The 19,579-nt window shown below is 35.6% G+C and overlaps 1 protein-coding gene across 1 annotated transcript in view; it reads left to right on the forward strand.

Annotated features, from left to right (window-relative positions):
- The window catches only part of Rp1 (RP1 axonemal microtubule associated), a 148,565-nt gene that overhangs the window by 99,815 nt on the left and 29,171 nt on the right, over positions 1 to 19,579 (forward strand). The window contains exons 16-18 of the mRNA XM_076836283.1: positions 6,156 to 6,287; positions 14,486 to 14,685; positions 18,755 to 18,841. Coding sequence (XP_076692398.1) covers positions 6,156 to 6,287; positions 14,486 to 14,685; positions 18,755 to 18,841 — 419 coding nt within the window. The remainder of the gene's footprint in view (positions 1 to 6,155; positions 6,288 to 14,485; positions 14,686 to 18,754; positions 18,842 to 19,579) is intronic.

The following is a 19,579-nucleotide window of genomic DNA, read 5'->3' on the forward strand; positions in this document are numbered from 1 at the left end:
CTGGTTTGCTTGATGATGGTTTGTGCACAGTGGTAGATAATTTCATCACATATTTTTCTAAGAAACTCTCTGGTGTTAGGATTTATTGTTTAATAATCCTACAAGTAGTGTAAGAAAAACATAATGAAGACCATTTGCCTCAAATTTTGGGATAGTTAATGTTAGGTGTAGTATTTTGCTGTTGAGCTCCTTTATAACTTTTTAAATTGTGTGTGCATATTTGACTCTTGTTATTTAAGGATATTTCCATATACACTGAGAGAAGCTGAGGCTGTTAGAAATTCTCAGCTTCATTGCTATTAATTTTTAATGCACGGTTATAAAAAAAGAGTTGGCATAAAGATAAAAATAAATGGGATTTGGATTAAAAATAGAAATTGGGGGAAAAAAAGTCCAAGGATAGGACAGAAATGTGAATATTTTGAAACTGGTCTCTCTCATATTTAAGCTCAGGTTCTTTAAAAAGTTGAAGATCTTAGAACTTTTTAAACATTTGAAGCTTAAAATATATTTTCTTGAACACAAAGGCTAATTAGGTAATGTTATTGTGTTTTTAAATTATTTCAAAGTTTAGTGTGCTGATTTTTGCCTGATGTTGTCCCATGAGCTTTGGTTTAATCAAAACCTAGATTTTCTTAGTCAGTCTGACTCTTATTCAGCTTCTTTTTCTTATCAGAGTCCATCTATACCTGTGTGTGTGTGTGTGTGTGTGTGTGTGTGTATGTGTATGTGTGTATGAGAGATATCCTAGATAAGGTAGTTTAAAACAAAAGCATAAAGCTTGATTTAACAAGACAGTCTATCTGGCTCTATTTTTACCCCTTACCTCCATCAGTTCATTTTCAGCTTTTAGTTACTGTATTTAAAATCTTGCAAATTCTTGGGCGAGTAGACCTTAGTATGCTGCCATCTATATCACCAGTTTTCCTGCCCTCTGGTGCTCCGCAGGCTGGCACACTGGTACTCCCACTCAACAAAACGGGTCTGCCATCTGCCTCTGGAGCTCAGAAGAGAAAAGCAGGTGACTTGAATGCATGCAGAAGGGTACAGGGTAGAGCAGGAGAAGAGTAGTGAGAGATACTTCCTTACAAAGGGACATCAAGCATGCTGGAAAAACACAAGGGAAAAAGTAGAAATAATGAGGAAGAGGTCAGAGAAGATAACCTGAGAAAGAAGAGATAGCAATAATTAGGCGACAAAAGGGAAAAATAATTTTGGCAAGATGTGATCAAGAAATAATAAGAGGCCACATTTATTAACATGGGACCAGTAATATAATAATGAAGCTATTCTTTACAAGCTCCATAATTTAATTTGGTTTGATTGCTAAAGCCTCAGTGGTTTTATTTTTTGCTCTATTTATTAGAGGGAACTTCCTGTTTTTCTATTTTAGCAAGGGTAACAATAATACAGGAGACCTCACTTTAGAAATCGTTTATTGGAACACTTAGAATTCTAAGCATTTTGAAGAAGAGTATGGAAAATAAATGGGATTTGGATTTAAAATAGTATTTCTTCAAGAAATAATTAATTTAATAATACATTCCCATGTTCATAAGAAAAGAATCCCAGTGTTAATCTGTGTGGGTACCTCAAGCCCTTCAGTCTCCACAGCAAGTTTGAATTTTTCCTGTCTGGGATTATAATAAAAAGCATGCCCACAGAATAAGCTACCATAACTCCTTTAAGAGATTTATTTTGACTCTAATTAATCATTAGACATTGAACACTTCAGCAAGTGGAAATGCAAAGAATGGTTCCTGTACCAGGGCTCATGTTTGCTATATTGGGGTGCACCATTGCAAATTCTGTTTTGTGTAGATATTTATCCTCACTTTTACCTTGAATTCTCTAGGAAATGCTGGTTCTGTCAGATCAGAAAAACAAAGGAGTGTGTGTTCTTCTCTAAATTTTTTATTACTCCTTCATCTTCTGATGTGGTACTTAGTACTGAGTACTGAATGGCACCTCACCTTGTGGTATCTCTAGGGCTTAGCACACTCCCTGGCTCTGTCAGTGTATGTGGTGTCCTTGTTGAACAAATGCATGGTATAACATACACAAAGATTTCATGCCTGAGTGTTATTTTTATCTACTAACATCATGCTCCTAATTTACCACCTCAACTTCTGTTTTGTCATCTGTAAATATAACATTGCCTTACAGTAAGAACTTTCTGCCTTGAACTTATGAGTAAACACATTTTGAGTAAATAAATAATATGCAAATTTGCATGAGTGTACATTGGAGGTGGGAAGAAGCACATAACCTTTAGATTTTTCAAAAAGATCGATGACTCAGTGTTAAACTCTCTTACAGGGTTTTGTCATGGATGATAGAATGTTTATTCAAACTTTAGGGTGATTCCCTAACTCATTTTCTAATTTTGGAATCTTTTCTAGCTAGACTATCTACATAGGATAGATTGAAACTTCTCTAAATTGAAAAGAATACTCTTGACATTTTTGCGAGTTTTTAATTGTATTTCAACACACACACACAGAGAGAGCAGACTAACTCTGTAGCTTGTTTTTACAGCATATATTTTTTTCTCATAGTTCTCAGGAAAGCAGAGTAGGGAGTTTTGAAGTGCTCTGAGCAATAAGGGATCTGTGGTAGAGATAGTAATAGGAAGAAAACAGTAAGATTGCCTTTCAAGAGACTCCTGTAGAGAGAGACCTTCCCATGGAGAAGGTACCTTGTTGTCCCCAAACACACACCCTGAATGAGTCTCCTTGATCTCCGTGGAAGTACCTGCACCTTGTGTATGCATTTACACATTGCTTAATCTGGCTTGGTTTAGGATCACATGGAGGTACTGTGCTGTCCTGTCCTGCCTGGGATAAGTGTACCCTAATAGACTGGCTCTACCCAGTAAACAGTGAGAGCCTTGGAATCATAGCTGGGTAGGGGGCAGGGTGGAGTTTCAGCACACAGGTTCTGAGGGCTCTAGCCCTGGTCAATGTCCAAGCCCTGGTTTTGGCTATTTCCAACTTGTGTTCTCATAGGTCCTGAACCTCTCTTCTGTAAAGTGAGGACAAAGAGTGCCTTAAATTAGTGGTGCTATGAGAATCACATGAATTAACACATGCAAGATGCTTAGTAGAATCCTGGTACTCAGCAAATTCTATACAAGTATTTGCTATTATGATTATCAGACAAAGAAGAGCATCTCATGTATCTTAAATAGAATTGACAGATTTCTGAAAGGCAGGAAGTACCATCTCATCACCTCTATTAATCACTTTGGATAAATCACTTAACTTCGATGTGACTTGATTTCTTCATGTATATTTTAGTTAGGATTTAGTTTAATTATTGTGTATTAAGAATTTATAATAAAAGTAATTTATCCCACTACCATTTAGCTATGCTAACTAGCTTATGCAGCAAAACCTCTTCATTCTCTTTCATGAATTTATAATCACAGTACTATGAAACTTATATACAGAAAAAAGTATAAAAAGATCTGACCTCTTGAGTCTACATGACCAGTTATTATGCTGAGCCAATGGAGAGATTCTCCATTTGTTATCTGGATATGTGGATCATTTAGAAATTTTAATCATATTCATTGCTCCAGATAATAAGCCAACACTTATAATTTTATATAATACGACCTCAATGCTGGATATTGTTGAAAGAACTTTGGATCAATATAACTTGTAAATTTTCATTAACTTCAATGTACTGTTACTTTTATAGAACACTGAGGTAAGTGTGAACATATTCTAGTTTTTACAAGTATTATGACATAAACTTATGTACAACATTTGCCTTCTCTTATTCTAATTCCAGCCCAGTTTTATGGCATGAAATTTATATTTCATATCAACAGAAACCTGTCTATAAATCATGTTATCGGTAATTAATTTCAGGTTTCTAAAGACATGGGATGGAAGACATGGTTTAGATGTTGCTAAAATAAGAATTTCTTTAAGATTCAGTGCTATAGAAGTTCATATTAAATATGTTTGGAAAATTGATTTTTGTTTCATTCTAGCAAAATATAAGGTGGTTCAAATATAAAAATTTATAAGTTATATTGATCCAAAGTTCTTTCAACAATATCCAGCACTGAGGTCTTATATGACCTTATAAGTGTAGGCTTATTATCTAGAATAATGGATACGAATGACATTTCTAAATGATCCACATATCCAGATAACAAACAGAGACACTCTGCTGTCTAGTTGGTGGATTTTGATACAACTCACATATTGGATATAATGAGACACTATCTGAAGTGAATAATCACCCAAATCCAGGTGTATGTGATACACACACACACACACACACACACACACACACACACACACTTTTTTTCCTGATAATATTCTAGGTTAGACAATTCAAGTTCTTTTATATTCATCACAAGGTCATTTTACATTGCTGTTTATAAATTTTCATATTCCTTTTAAATTGTGAAAGTTAGGTAAAGAAAACATGTAGGCAGAGAAAGCATATAGCTCCAATTCAGAGTCTTATTGGAGGTCCCCTCAGTAGTTGAATTTTGTACCTCCTTCTGACCCACCTGGCCTAAAGGCAGAGTGGGTAGCCCTCTGCACAGAGGGATAGGTGACACTTCCAGAAACATCTTCCATGTTTTGAATTTCCTGCCACTGTGTTCTATAAAGAGATATCACCATCCTTTTTGAAAGACTGAGGTGGAATGTTGAGAAGCCGGTGGGGAGGGGAGGGAGTGGGAGATGCTTATCCTCATTTCAGCTCCCCCTAGGCGGACCCTGTTGTGCAAGCTTTCTGTGTTGTTTCTAATCTCTGTACTGGCACATAGTCATCTCTTTTATATTCTCCATGCATCCTGTGCATGGGTCTGTTCTAACATTCATCAGAGGTCATCGCTTATGTGTCTCCCCTCTGGGATGTGACCCCATCAATGTCAAAAAGCCATGTGTTATGCACTGAATTATTTCTAAGTCTATGGAAGTGACTGGAAGATTAGTTTATATTCCCTTATCAGTTCTGAGTTTGACATTATTAGTATATAGGCAAATGGAACCTTAGTTATATTTAGGAATCTTTTTCTCTCTCTACAATTATTCATTTACTCTCCGTGAATATATTTCTACTTATTTCTGATCTACATTTTACTATTTGAACATTCTTTCACTATCATCAATCTCTAGTATCCATGCATTGTATTGTAAAGAAATGATATGGGAAAAAAATCAATATTTTGTAGGGTTTTATGTTTAAAAGATTATTATTGTATGAAGTTTATCTTATAATAATTAAAGGATGTATATAACAATGTGTTCATGGGCAGTTTTTCAGACATCAGTGTTGAGTCCTCTGTGCATCACTCCCTGTGATTGTCATTAATTCCATACCTATGGGGTTGTCATGCCTTACTTATGAGTTATCTAATTTGTTGACTGCAGTTGTGGTATAAGAAGTAACCGCTGTTTAACTTCTATAGAATCAGACATTTGTGTAATTTTTTCTTGCTCATGTGGTCTCTTAAATTTGACATTAATAGTGTGAATTTCTGTCACTTAAAAAGTAAGTGCCCATCCTATGCCTGATTTTAAAGAAGGAACACAAACAATTTCAACACTGAAAACCTAACATAAATAGCACTCTCGAGTGTACACTATAAAATTGAATCATTATTCAATTAAATTGGAGATCTACTTTTGAGCAAGGCTCCAAAACAACTTGCTTCTCTATAAAGGATAGAAAAGTAGCTAATATTTTTTTTCACTTGAAGGTGTGTGTATATTTCTTTGATTTTTATATTCCGGTAAGATCATATAAAATTATGTTTAGAGGATACTTTAGTCAGTTTCCTCTTTTGAGGAAGGCAAACTACCAGATTACCAAAGGAGTTCTCACTTAGAATCTAAGAAAAAGCATCTTGAATAAGTCATTTGATTCATATTGTGATGTTAAACTGTTGCTTGGATTTACAAAGCAGTGAATAGGTTTTATAGGAATACCATCCATGCATAGCCTGCTGGTAAGAATAACAAGTCATTTTCTAGTAACTATGTAATGCAGAGGGAAGATTTGACTAGGCATTGAAATAGAAACAATGAGAAAGCTTCAACTTGCCTAGCTGAGCATATGGTGAGCATTCTGTGAAGAAACAAGTGATTTTGAAAGGATGGCATCTTTTAGAATTTTAATTTCAGTTGGCAGAGAAAACCCAATGGGGATGTCTGAAACACCCAGCCAAGGAGAAGAAAAGATCCATGAGTCACAAAACCACAGTGTAATACCAGCAGGAACTGAGGCCGGGCATCTCTTACCTTCTTCAGCTGCAAGTAAGCACCAAATATTTTCTTCCTCTTTTGGTTTGTTTAATGACATTGCTACTTCCTAGTTCATACAGTATACATTATATATACACATATATATAATTATAATGTCATGTATTATTATACATATTACATATATGATATGTATACATAATATATATAATATTATATGCATACCATATGAACTGCCCTTAAGCTTTTTTATGCTTAGTTTTATATTGCAAAAATGTATATATTTTAAAATGTGCTTATTTTTTTGTCTTAATTTTGAGTTTAGAACAATGACTTCAAAAGAAGATGGTTTTAAATTAGGACATCAATGGACTATTAGCAATAAATAGTTCATGAATATTTTTATAAGCAAAATACAAATTCACAACAAAATATAAGCAGATAATACATGTCTTATAATACATGTCTCATAATACATGTCTTATAAGCAATAATAGAAAGTAATCTCCATTTTTCTGACATAGAAACTGAGATATGAATAAAGTACTGTAGAGGTTTGAATTTTCTAATTTCTATCTTTGCCTGTTTGATCATTTTTCTTGCTCTTACATGTATTACTTTCCTCTGACTGGGAAGTATAATGTATGCTCTCTGGCAGATTCTATGTTTTAGAATCTAGTCATCCTTGGGTAAAATAAAATAGTGGACTGCTGTCTTCGAACCATTTTTTTAAAACCTATCTTGGGAGAAAACCTTTAAAAAAGTGATTTTTTTGACAATTAGTTATTGGGTGTGCTTTCTTTTCTTTCAGATAGTGATCAGATAATACATGTCTCATTGACAGCCTATTGTATTTTAACATCAACCACAGGGAAATTGCCAGTTTGATTTTTGCTGCGTTGGACTAGTTCTAGTTCCATATCTCCCTGTGTTACATCATGAATCCATGTAGCAGGGTGAGAAATTACACTGCATGAGAAACATGTGCTCAGTTAAAATTTCTCACAGAAGAATTAAATATTGTGTCAGGAAGCAGTGGTACCTAAATTAGAGATGGCTACCTCAAGTAAAATTAGATGTGGTTAAAAATAGTTGAAATTTCTAGGAATAGACACTTTTTTTATGGGTTGCCAAATGCTTAAGAGAGAACCTTCTACATGTCTTATAAAATTTGTCTGTTCCTGCAAAAACATTTTAAAAAATGTTATCATTGTTAAAATGTTAAGAAATGAAAGTCATACATTTTTGATTGAAGGAGATCAAATATGTTACCTTTGTACTACTACTACTACAACAGAATACTTGAGGCAACTAATGAGAAAGAGAAAGGCTTATTTAGATCACAATTTTCTAAATTCAGAGCCCAAAGAGTGACATGGGATAGGTTTGGTAAGGATTGCCCCTTGACTGCATCTGTTCCTCATGGGGCAGAAGACAAGGTGGAAGTACATGTTGTGGATAAGCAAGTGATCACATCTCAAACGGGAGGACAGAGAGTCTGGAGTCCTACAGTCCCCTTCAAGGATCCACTCCCAATGACCTAAGGAGATATCATCATACCTACCAATAGAGCCACCCTAAGAATGAAGCCCTTAACTAATATAAGGACCTTTGGCAGACATTATTACTCTCATTCAAACCACAGCATCAAATAATTTGCAAAATTGACAAAGCTAGTCTTCATGATATATATACATATGTATGTATATATATATATATATATATGTATGTATGTATACACATATACATTTTCAAATAATTCTTTCACTTAATCTTCAAATATGCATTGCACATTTAACTAAAAGTCAGATGTAAGAAAATACAGCGGCAGGCAAAACAGATTTGGTCTTAGCCATCTTGAAGTTTACAGCTGAGTGGGTCAGATAAACATTAAACCAGATACCTAAGGCTAAAAACTAACAGTTGAGATGAAGGACATTTCCAGGGCATGCTAGTCGCAAAATAAAATTTGACTCATAATACAACGTAAAAGACGATAAGTCCTTCATTGTAGTTAATGACAATATAGCAGAGTTGGAGACTGGACCAAAGACTGAGAAAAGAGAATCTGAACTTAAATTATTTATGAGCTACTTAAATCATTGGCAAACCACAGTCTTTAGATTAGGACATGAAATCCTGGAAATATAGATGATAAAGTTCCTCTAATACAAACACCATCATAAAATGAATGTTCATGATTTGCTTAAAGTTTGCCATCTTTGATTCCAATAAGAATCGCTTTTATAAGCATCCATGACTTCAGGTGGGGAAAAAATGTCTTTGTATATGAATATTACCTAGAAGGCTCTCATTCATTACTGAGTAATTAGATCATGGCTTCCTTTAGCAGTAGTAGTCTTTTCTCTATTAAGAGTTGCAGTAGTTAAAATTGTTTCTTGCAAGAAATATCTTCCTCTTGGTTTTGCTATTTAGCTGTCATACTAGATAGTTTGGGTTGTATTATCCATTCATATAAAATATGTAAGAATTAAAGTATTTTACAAAACTTCTTTCTTACTCTTAAAGACATCTAAGATCAATTATCAGTTTCTGAATAGTATATTTACTAGTCCACTTCTGGGATAGGGCAAGATGTATGGTTTTGGGGTTTAGGGATAATAGACAAATGAATTTGTACTCTGTTGTCCAAATGCTTATTTATTTTTTTAAAAAAAAAGCTGGAACTTTTTTCATGTACATAAAAGAGGCATGAGGATTTAGAACTTCAAACATCATATATACATCAAATATTGCTTTTGTAGTAGTCCATACAGATGTATTACATTGAATTTGCAGGGTTTTTCTTTAGGTCCAAATTAAATCATATTAGCTTTGTTAGGATAGGGGGATATAAGAAATGAATATTAAGATTTTAGAGAATTTTTTTTCAATTGTGCCAAACTTCTGATATATAAAAGTAGAGAGAATGCAGTAATGCATCCCCATGTACCCTCTACCCAGGATTCAACAATTATCAGCATTTAACTAATCTTGTTTTAATTATGACCCTTTACAATATCCCACACCACTCCCACTGGGTTATTATAAAAGCAAATCCCAGACATCATACCACTTCATTTACAAACACTTGGGAAATGCATGTTTTAAAAATTATTTAGGGGAGAGTAGACATTACTTCTGAATAATTTCAAGTTTGGAAACATTGTATCTAAACACATTGAAGCCAAATATAGAAAGAAAAGACTCATGATTGAATGTTTTGAACTAAAACCATCCTATACATTTTACTATGAACTCTTATTTCTGCAAATGACAAAATTGAGCCCCGGAAGGTGACAGGGGTCTTACCTCCAGCCCTGTGTCTGCATATGGGCAGTTGAGCGAGCAGTGTGGCCAGCATGCCGGTCCATACTGTGTCTGTGGTGGAAGCTCAGCCATGGTGCAGGACAAGGCCTAGTCTACGTCCCAGTCTCAGCGATGGCACAGTCTTTCTTTAAACCTCTTCAGGTGTCAACACTTTAAAACACAGAGAAGCATGGGCAAAAAAATTACGAAATGTATTATCCAGTTGAAAAATTCCTTAAAAGCAGTTGTCACTAAATTAAATATATTCAGAAAACTGTGGAACTCCTAAAGTATAAAGAAAAATATTAAAATTATGCCACCTCACTCCTTCCAAACAGCACTTTTACAATTTATTTGTATTTGTGTGTGTTTAGATATATACACATATAGGTTATGTTCAGTATTCAATTTTGTAATCTGCTTTTCAGTTAATAGAAGGTAGTCAACATTATAAGTATTTTTCATAATATTAAGTATTTTTTAAAAACATAATAGCTATAGATGGCCCATTGTATAGATATACCATAACATGTTCACCTAGGACTTTGCTAGACCTTGCAGTGGGCGCTCATCTATATTTTACATGTTTTTAAGAATAATTTCTAGAAAGGAAATTACTAGGTAATGGATGATATTGATTGCTCTTCCTGTTATGGTCTTAGCTCCTTTTTAATATTACACAAACCCCACTCATCATTCAGAGGAAGTGTAGGTTTATGTTTCATGCTGCTGATATTGTAGTAAATTACAATGTGAGGGTGGTGTCAGTTTTCATTTATGATAAAATGAGAACATGAAGAGACCTTTGATATGACAAAGACAATGGAGAAGTTCACATCAAGATTGCAGAAATAAATGATTCATCTCATGCTATCCTAATCACTTGAAAGTACCTCTCAGTGTTGAGAAGAAAACCTACTGATAATTTCTTTTGTCCTACAAAATATCAGGGTCCTCCTCTATTAAACAACCTTTATTTTTTTTACTTAGTATAACCTCATTTATTTTTAGTATATTCTTTATATACATACCCATACACACAAACTAAAAAGTGGATTTTTAGTGTTTCTTTTTAGTATAGTCTCTTCTGTTTTAATTCTTTCTCTAAAAATATGGTTTTTAGACTTAAAAACTCTCTTAAAGTGTGACTCTTCAAACAGCAGCCTCTATTGGTATAAAATCCAAACAGTTAGAATAGTGGTATTCCTTTAATGTGGATACATCAGTTAAGGCTGTCTTGGTTTGTGGTACATTTTTTGGTCATCTTTATTGCATTCCTGTATATATTACCATCATTAAGATATTTTATGTGTAAAATATATAACTGATGCTTTCAATCAAGAGGCAGACTTTTCCCTTGATACTGATAAGTTTTTAATCTTCCTAGTATCAATCCAGCATTCCAGCATATTGGGATACCTTTGATTATTTGATCTTGATTTCTCTTTGTTAACTGTTCCGACCGGCTTTGTTCATTCTGTGCTCTGTATAAATATGCCTGCTATACCTCAAATTAAGAAACGGATTTTCAGGACTGTTCAAGACTATTCGTGTTCATTTTATAGAAATAGGTATTTTTCCTTTGCAAGGTAACTCTAGGGAGAATGCTTTAACTACTTTTATTTTCCGGATGGCTTTACTTATTTTGAAATTAGGGTTAATCCATGACCATTTTTTTCTGATATTGTGCTATCAAATGATTAAAGACACTTGTTTTCAATTGTTGCTCTATATTTTAGTGTTAATGAGCTTGTCTTTTTATGGCCACGTTCTGATGTGATTCAAGCCTTAAGCTGACTTCAACTTTGATCTACCTGGGAACTATTAAAATCGGTTAATTAATTTATTTCTGAGTTATTTTTCTTCCTCCAGTCCTGCAAGAGACCAGCACCACAAAGGTAGCTTAGCGCTTTTGTTTTGTTCTGAGTCAACCTGACGGCAGCCTAATTAAAATGTTCTGTCACCCACACGGAGGGTATTTTTGAGTCATCCAAATACCTTTTAGGTACCATAGATTTTATTCAGGGAGACCGTGAAGGAGTCTCTTTCCTAATCCAACACGACCATAATCAAATATTCCCCAGCTTAGAGTATTTTAAACTTCTAGTCAACAAAAGCAACTGCTTTTATGGTTCGCAGATGGAGAAATTTATAGTCCGAGACTAATGGACCTTGGTTCATTTCCAAAAGCTCATGGCATTAGATGGTATTCATATTTAATTGATAACCGCCCAACCTTTAATACATCATTATATATTATAGATTATGCCATGTGAAGTCATCAATTTTGTAATACGAGTACACCTTCACTATGTGTTATATTTGTGCAAATGATGTAAGAAAATGTTAGCACAGGAAGAAGGAGCCCTGGAGACCATCAACTCTTTTGCAGATGATATCAAATAAACAAGTATATACACACATGTGGACATCCAGAAAACTACAATAGCCAAGGCCTCTTGACCTCATTCCAGGACTTTTCTGTGTGTTTGTCCCCTGTTCAAGATTCATTTTTTTCACTGGTATTCTTGCCTCAGGCTCCAGCTCACCCTGTATTAGACTGAACCTTCTAATACTTCATGCATATTGCTCTCTGTTGCCTGCACAAAGATATGTCAGCTCCCTTTCCACCTGCCAAACCTTTCATGATCTCACATCATAGCTCCTGTTATGTTCAGCTGTATATTGGCACTGCTGCTGCAAGCCCCACAGTGCTGGAAAAGCTTCTGTTCCTTCCGTCTAGAAGTCCCTTCCCGACTCCCCGCCCCCATTTTGATACATCTTTCTATTTTAAGCACTGAGGTTCCCCAAGAAGCCTATTCTGCCCACTCCTCCACAATTACCACTCCTTGTTCTCTCTGGCATTTGAACTCCAGTACTTCTTTTGTTTTCTATGAATTTATTTGCAAGTTCCGAATACAAATATTTATGTCTTTCTCCACTAGATGGCGTGTATCCTCAGGGCAACAATCTGTCCAACTTAAATCAGTGCCATTATAAGAGTAATAAACCTAACACAGTACCCAGTAAATAATAGGAATTAAGTAATGTTTTCTTGAATTGAATAAAAGTGGTCTTTTTTTTTACATGATTTAACATACTCATAAGATAGCAAATAAATGATTAGCATCTGTAAGAGCAACCTGCTGACCTGAGATCATTAATTATTCTCTTGACTCCTTGCTGTGTTGCAGACTTGTTGGTAGGTATCTGGTTATGCTGTTGTCTAGCACCTGAAGAAATTACAAATGTGTTTGATTAGAAGCGGCATGAAAAACAGATATTCACAAGCAATCTTTGAATCCTGAATATGAGATTTTCTTATAAAATTTTATTGAACCAATTTTTGTGGACTCTTCCAAGTCAGTTAGCCTTGGTATTATATCCAAAATGGCCTGGAAATGCACACATTATAACAGTATAATTTGACCAATATCCCTCCCCAGCACTTCCTCTCCCTCCCCACCACCCACCCTCACACTTTCTTTGCTTGGTTTGGAGGATTTTGTCTGTGAAACTCTGGGCAAGTCATTTAATCTGAGGTTTGTCCATCTGCTTAACCGTGGGCAGTACCTTATAGGACTAGGGTGAGGATTCAGAAAGTCTGTCATGATAATATCAAGCACTGCTGCTGTGTCTTGGTGAATTGTGTTTAGATTATAGAGCACCTTCAATCTTGTTTCAGTACAGGGCTTTGCAGTTAAACATTCCACGGTTTACTTATAATGGGATTTGATTTTATTATTTAAACTCTGTCTCTTCATCTTGAAATAGACCTCATAATTTGACTCACCTCATAGATTTGTAGTGACATTTGAATGAAAAATGCATGTAACCCATTCAGTACAGAGCTCAGCAAATAGTGGGAGCTTAATAAATGTTGATTGCTACAACAGTTGAAGAGAAAATTCCAGCTGTTTTAATGACAGAGATTACTCAGGAGACTAAAGAAAAAGTAACATCAGTTCTTCCAGAGCATTTTTTTTCATTTATTACTTTTTATTTTCAAGTTAGTTTTGTTGTAGCTTAGCAGGAAATAAATAACTAGTTATTTGCTAAATTCATTGATCTTGATGCTGTACTAATAAGATCCTAGGTGGTATCCAGGGCTTCCACTGGTTTTAGGCCATAAAATTAAACCTTTTAACCCTTCTAACCCTTCAACATGGAAAATTTATCTCATTATCTTGAGTGTGTAATATTTCTATGTAGAACTAAGGTGCCATTGACAGACTAATTCCTGACGGTCAGTGCGGAGTACCTTGGGGGTCAGCAGGCTCACGAGACGGTGAAGAAGACAACCATACTAGTTTGGGACTTCTTAGCTGTTTGGGCACTTCGAGCTATTAGAGGCTTCCCTGTGAAATGTTAGTGCCGTGTAGCCCCCATTCTGATAGGCAAGTGTTCTGAGCATCTCAAGAACCATTTGAACATGTGAAAATTCTCTTTAGTTCCAAATCCTTTTCTTTGTCCTCTCCACATCAGATTTTCTTTTCAGAAATATTTCAGAAAATTTTTCTGTGTTCTCAATTTGATATTTTTATATCTCATTTGAAAACATGTTTTAATTTCACGTTTTTTTTTTTTTACTTTATATTGTAGTAGTTATATATAAAATCCATGAGGCAGGAAACCTGCTTTATGGAAAATCCATGGGCACAGAACTGCAAAGTGTCTTGCACTCCTGTGTCGTTGCATTGAGAACAGGCAGAAGTTTACCAGGCTCCTCAGATATTTATTGTTCTAATTTAGTTTACTTTAGTAGTCTAAATTCCAGAACCTTACTGTAAGGAGACAAACACAAATCAACTCCCTGGAGTCCTCTCAGTGCCTCCTCACACATCCCACCTGATTTTGATGTCCCTGGGCTCCCATGTGACAGAGGATTTTGTCAAATTGATGTTGTATCTGATCTGCCACTAATGCCTTTTTTCCGCATACAGAAGAAATCAGACATTCCCAAAGCAGTGAGACTCTTCTGTCTGAAGATGAATGGAAGGTGATAGTGCTGACGGGAAATACAGGGACAAAGGCCAATGTCACACTCTGGGTATATGGAGATGAAGGAGTCACTGGACCAATAAGTCTTAGCAAGGACAGCCCAGAGCAGCTCTTCCTTCCGAGACAGGAAGATGAGTTTCAGGTAAACAGAATCATCAACAACACTGTTCTTTGAAGTTTGCAATGACATTTCTGAAATACAGAAAAGTGTGACTGTGTGTATGTGTCCTATCTAAAATAAATCTTTGGTCTATTAGCATCCCCATCAGTTAGTTATGTTAATTCCTATTGTAATAATCAAAGGAAACAGTTTCACTCACATATCTTACATTAGCAAGGAAACTTGCAGGAGAAAAGTCTTTTCTTTAAAGACGATTCATTTTAGGTCATCGTTTAGAAACTGGCCTCATAAACCATTAGCTTCAACTCAAGTTATAACCAGGTTATAAGCAATCTGGATTCTTCTGATAATGAAAATCCGTCTTTTTTATACTTGCATATATTTTTAGATGTTGCTCACCTGAGTTGTATGGGTTTGAAATTATTTTCTTGGCATCTTTATGCACCAGATTCTAAAGCTCTGTCTATGCCTATTCTAATTTCTCTTTTACTTCCTGGTGTCAGAGAACACTGTGCTTTGAATACAGCTGTTTGCCCCATCTTAGTTCCTCAGAGTGTTGGCCAAATTTCAATTAGGACAATTACGTTCTACTCTACTGATTCACACCCCACACCCTGCAGGGCGCAAGCTATCTAGTTCTTTGGTGCATTGTTAAACAGCAAATGGTCTCTGGAGAGTTCTCCTTTTGCATCTTGAGGCTGGCTAGAAAATAATAGAGAACCAGAAAGGACAACCAGAGCCACTAGACAAGGCTCTTGCGGGCTGCAGTACCTGGCTTTTAACTAATATCCAAATGGTTTCTAAATCTTCAGACCCAAACTTATCCATTTTACTTTCTCCATCATTAAGGTAGAAGAAAAGTAGTTGTCTGCAGTCATGAAGGAGCACTTTGGCTCAAGGCACCTTATATGCAATGGATTTCCAAAGATTATTTGAAGATGATTGTTTAGAACTCAGAATGCATATATTATGATTAGCTCCTAAGCCCATCCCACAGAAGTCTCTTTTTTTTCCCCATAATATACCTTGTGGTGTATGAATTTATGGTCTGATAAATCCTTTCTAAGTTTTTCTGGAAAAATTTGCCCAGCATTGAATCTTAGAATGGTATAGATGCTCCGGGTTGCACATTGGAATCACCTGGGGAGTTTTAAAAACAACTGATGACTGGTTCCACCTCCAGAGATTCTAGTTTATTTTTTCTGGGGTACAGCCTGGGCATGGAGATTTTTAAAAGCTCCCCAGGTGATTCTAAAGTGCAGTCAAGCTTGAGAAATCTCATTACAACACCAGAATGTGGATCAGGTGAGCTGGGTTGGAGTCCTGGCTTCCCATATGTTAGCTGTGAGTGATCTTGAATGCGTCACTTAATTTCTCCAGGCCAGCATCATCTTTATGGGTAGAATGGAGGCAATAAGATCCATCCTTTCTAAATTCCAGGGAAGTCTGATAACAAAAAGTGAAAATGTATAAACGTTAAAAAGAATTTATTGACATATAGGAAATGTAGTCAATTGGTTAAGAATGGAGGCTTTGTAGTTGTGGCTTCCAAATTCAAATTGAAATCAGCCTCTCACTCGTTTCCTAACCTTGAATGGTTAGCCTGTCCCATGAATCCCGAGTTTCCGTTTTAGTTGAAGAAGAGGGTAATGATACTCACTCAAAAAGCTTTCTGGGAGATTTAAAGAATATTTGGGAATGTATGTACTATTCACATGGCTGGTAGATGGGAAATACCCAACAGATGAAAAGTATCATTAAAAAAGTTGCCAAGAATTCTCCCCTTCCTGGTCAGAGGCATTAGGATATATTCTCTCCTAGACTCTCTCATTAACCATGAAGTGGGAGCTGAGGCTCCTCCAGCTCCAAGCTGTCATTTCATTGGTGATCAGGCGTCCACTCAAGAGTTATATGAACTCCAGGCCAGCATTATCTGGGAGCTGGTTAGATCTGCAGAATCTGACCCCCAAATCCAGTGGGATGGAACCTGCATTTTAGCAAAGCCTTTTGGTAATTTTGTGTGCATATTAAAGTTTGAGAAGCACTGGGTTAGGGGTTACTAGACATTGATGCTGGGGACTCTTGATAGTCTGACAACCCTAAATTAGGATTAGTTAGCTACTGTCTCTTTCTCTTCTGTGGGCTTTGATTTCCTTTAAATTGGTATCATTTTTCACCTCTGAATTTCTCTCTCGTTCTCTTTTTCTTCCTTTCTATCAAAGGAAGCATAAAACCATTTTTGAGGACAGGTGGTACCTCTGGCCAAAGAGGCTTGAATTCCACTTTTACTTTTGGAACTTATTGTGTTTCCAGTTGTGTGTCTCCAGACAAATGACTGAATGTCTTTGGATTCCTTCATGTGTTCAGGGAGACTCTTGGAAGAGCTTTCCTCTTCCCAAGGAAGAGAGCAGGCCTGTCCAGCACTTGCACCCTGGCTGGCACTTCTCACTGCTGCGTAGTTCAATCTGCGGTAACAGCAGACTTGCATGAAGTTACTCGTTTGCTACCCTACGGCTTAGACACCTCTGTATTGTACTCACTTAGAATGTGGAGAACAGGGAAGTCTGGACTCAAGTTCTAAGAGATTCTTGAGACAACAGAAGGAGATCTAAAGGTTGGTTTACCTTTCAGAGATAAACCAGGTCTCAAATGAGGGCTCACTTCCTGCTTCTTCTGGTAGGAAGAGCCGGCCTTTGAGTTCTGTCCTTATGATCAATTCTGGGAATAAGAAAGTAGGAGGGGATTGAAATGGACCGTGAAGGATTAGCACCTCTCTTTTCCTTCCTTCCAGTCAACACCAGCATGATTTTTCCTAAACTGCTGCTGACACAGGCTCAGGTCTGTTTTATTTTCTATATAGTTTGGGGTTGGGGTGAGGAGGATGTGGTGGTGAGCACTTAAAAAATAAAAATAAAACAGAATCTCAAAGCAGGGAACGTGGGTATGAAGTGGGAGTTTTGATATTTTTTGGATCCCCTGACTGTTCCAACTGGGTTGGGATCTAGACCATAGGTATGCAATGATGTAAGTCAAATAAAACCCGTGAGGAGTACCTGCCTATTTGTCTCCAGTCTGTAGCATCAGATGGTTCCTTGTAATAGAAATAAGGATGATGGTTATTATCAATTCAGTCATTAAATAATAAGGTGATAAAATATAGGTTTTAATCCTCATGGTTTAGTATCCTGGATGTATTTTCTTATATGGAAAATATCTGCTTATAAATCTCTTTCTCTAGGTTCTGTGTTTCTCCAAGTTAGAAAACTCTGCTGTTATTTTTTAATCTTTGCATACCTGTGACCTTGCACAGTGTCTTGAGTATTGTTTTAAAAAATCCTCATGAGTTGAAATGAGAATTTTGTGCAAAAGCATTATGTCCTTTCGATAGAGGAAGGATCAGAGACATAGAACACCATGTAGTACTTAGTGTGTAACAACCAGCATTTCAGTTGAGTTCGAGGTAGTTATATGGCTATTTCTCTGCCCTATTTGGATTAGCAAATACTCTGGGGTCATGTCCAAAACTAACTTTAGTTCCCCTAACCTGTGGGCAGGTTTGTTTGTCTTCCTTGAACTTACAACATCTATATCTTATCCTAGGAGGCCAAAAAGAGAGGATTTTCAGAGTGGAAGGAAGTTCTAGACTCACGGGGACTTTATTGTAGAAATTGCTGTATATTTAGCTTTTGTGTGTGAGTGTGTGTGAAAATTGATTCTTTTTTCCCATCTTAAAATAAGAGCCTATCTTTCTGTCATTGGAATTCAGAAAGTGTTGGCTTCCAGTGAGAAATGTGTGGTAGTCAGAGAACCGAGCATATGCATGTTTTTTTATCCTATTCTTTCATCTGACTCTTCCCTGCATATTTTTAGTCAAGTTTCAGGATATTTCTATCTCATATTCTATGTCTGTGAAGTTCACTGATAGCTTGAGAGGACTTCATCTCTAGAAAAGGTCCCTGAGAGCTTTTCAACTATTAGCAATACAAAAAAAAACAAAGAATGTAGAAGTTCAGTATGAAGAAAAGAAAATAAACAGCATGCTTAATTTTAAAAACTGTGCAATTTGTTTACTCCCTTGTATTTCATTCAGGTTGAAATAAGAAAGGTTGGAGAGATATATAAAATAAGAATAGGACACGATGGGACTGGCGGACAACCCGAGTGGAGCTTGCAGAGGGTAATCTTGTTTTTTGTTGAATGCTTTGTTGTTATTCTATAATGAAAAGCCAGCAGGCCATGTAAAGCAATGAAAAAGATAACATATTTTACTAATTGCTGGAAATAATGGGAACAAATTTTGAACATAATACTTTAAAATGTTTAAATGTTTTGTTTTTGTATAAGTTTGTTTAAATGGCATTTTTTTTAGAGTGATATTGCAAAGGTATCCATTTGTCAGGGCAGAAAATGTGAAGAATACAGTAAAATGCAAGAATAAAACTATGTTGTTATTCATTGATTTTAAGTGACTACTCTGGTAGTTTATGGTCTTAAAATCTTTTTTTTTTTGAATGAATCTCATATGCTCATGCACTTTCACTCTTTCCAATATATATATGATGTGTATATAACATGTAAATATACATTGAGATTCATAAACACAAGTATACATTTATAATCATATTTTATATAAAAGTAAATGTTTTTTTTCCTTTTAAATGAAATTGAATCATGCTATATATGCACTTTTAGATTCTATTTATTTTTCCATTTTTACTTAATCATGGCCATAATTATAAGTTTTTGTTCAGTACTTATCATGTGTCCACTGACTTATAAATACTACTGTATTTTTGCCTGACAACAACTCTTTGATTTAGGTATCATTAATGTCCCTGTTTAATAGCTAAGAAAACTAAGGCCTAATAAAATTAAATAATTTTACTGAGGTCACTTAGTAAATAGTCTTATTTAT

This window comes from Callospermophilus lateralis, chromosome 16 (assembly GCF_048772815.1).
Source record: "Callospermophilus lateralis isolate mCalLat2 chromosome 16, mCalLat2.hap1, whole genome shotgun sequence".
Classification (NCBI taxonomy): domain Eukaryota; kingdom Metazoa; phylum Chordata; class Mammalia; order Rodentia; family Sciuridae; genus Callospermophilus; species Callospermophilus lateralis.